Consider the following 1,451-nt stretch of genomic DNA (forward strand, 5'->3'; position numbering starts at 1 on the left):
ATTCCGACTGTTGCTCTGACCACGGTCTCAAGGCTGCGTACGCCCCCCACCCTGTCTACCTCGACCGTGGATGGCAGTACGAACAGATCGAGGCTGCCTTCAATGGCGGTCGCGATGGCACGTCAGGTGGCCCTGGCAGCCCCTTCGATATTGAGAACGAGCACAACCACAAGGGCACTAGCTGGTACTTCAACTCTGAGTTTGCCGGACTTACATGGCGCCGCTGGCTCGGCTACGCCCAGATGGATGGCCGAACCAATCGCGCTGGTGAGGGAACGATGCGTGGTGGTCTCCAGGAGGAGTCCTCGGCGATGAGTTCCGGCCGCATGTGCTTGCGCAGCATGCTGGTGCATCCCATCAAGTTCGAGAACCCAGATGAGCGCTCATAGACGACCCGACAACACCGATAATTCAACCTTCGCTTCATACCCGACATGTCCCCCCCCCTCCATCGAGACGAGGGGGAGGGCTGTATATACAACAACAACCCATTTACCAACCTCACATATTCATCATGAGGGAGGTTTTAACTTCTAAGCGGAGCATGATCCATCCGTCGGCGGCGAAAGCGCACTGCATTTTATTGCTTGACACCACCGAAAAATCTGGGGCCTAGGGAGACCGTGGAACGAACGTGAGAGATGGACGCACCTGTCTGTATCCTTGTACTTATCGAGCGGCGGGAGCCAGCCGAAAGGGAGCGGCAGAGGGAGGATCAGGGGGGGTTTGACTCCGCATGTCGGACGCATTTGCATCGTGTTTCTTGAGGAAGGGGGCCACATGGCGGGACTCACTTCTTTTATTTTCATCTTTTCTTTTTCTTTTTGATTTAAACCAACGTGTTTCTGAATCTCATTCCTGGATGGAACGGCGTCGATGGAGGGGGTGGCATTCCAACACCAAATCGTCTTTATTCAAGTTTCATGTTTCGGCCCTCTTTTTAGAGCGAGGGGAGGCGATGAGGTGGTAGACAGACAGATGTAGAAGAATCAAAGCCGATAAATGAACTGGGGGCCTCTTGCATTTGTTGCTTCATGCCTGTTTGTGGTGCGCACCCGCTTTACATTAATCAATCAACCATGCAGCAAAGTGAGTGCATGCATGTAAACATGTGGATTTTGCTTTTCTTACGGCTTCATCTTTGAGTATAGGACAATCAAGGCAAAACCAGATCCCAAGCCCATGCGATACCCCTCTCTTAGGGTACCAAGTATATTTGTTTCTCCATTTCTCTGCTTCGATGAGCACTACTATAGGTAGAGTAGGTGGCAAGCAAGCAAGCAAGCAAGGGCGTAGGGCAACCCGAAGCCAAAGAGAACGACCAAGACGGGCAAGCAGGTCACTATCTCCCCTTTCTCCTTCTCCGAAAACAAAGCCTTCGCCCCTCTTTTCCACGCGCCCTTCACAGAAAGGAAAAAAAGACGCCCCGTGCAAAGATAAGCCGTGGGACA

At 52.5% G+C, this 1,451-nt stretch overlaps 1 protein-coding gene across 1 annotated transcript in view; it reads left to right on the forward strand.

Moving 5' to 3' along the window:
- VDBG_00440 (conserved hypothetical protein) overlaps positions 1-389 on the forward strand; it is a gene marked incomplete at both ends in the record, with an annotated part of 2,665 nt that extends 2,276 nt beyond the window's left edge. The window contains one exon of the mRNA XM_003008713.1: positions 33-389. Within this exon, the coding sequence (XP_003008759.1) occupies positions 33-389 (357 nt within the window). The remainder of the gene's footprint in view (positions 1-32) is intronic.
- Between the last annotated feature and the right edge of the window lie 1,062 nt (positions 390-1,451).

The sequence above is a fragment of the Verticillium alfalfae genome, genomic scaffold (genome assembly GCF_000150825.1).
Source record: "Verticillium alfalfae VaMs.102 supercont1.1 genomic scaffold, whole genome shotgun sequence".
In the NCBI taxonomy this organism is placed as follows: Eukaryota; Fungi; Ascomycota; class Sordariomycetes; order Glomerellales; family Plectosphaerellaceae; genus Verticillium; species Verticillium alfalfae.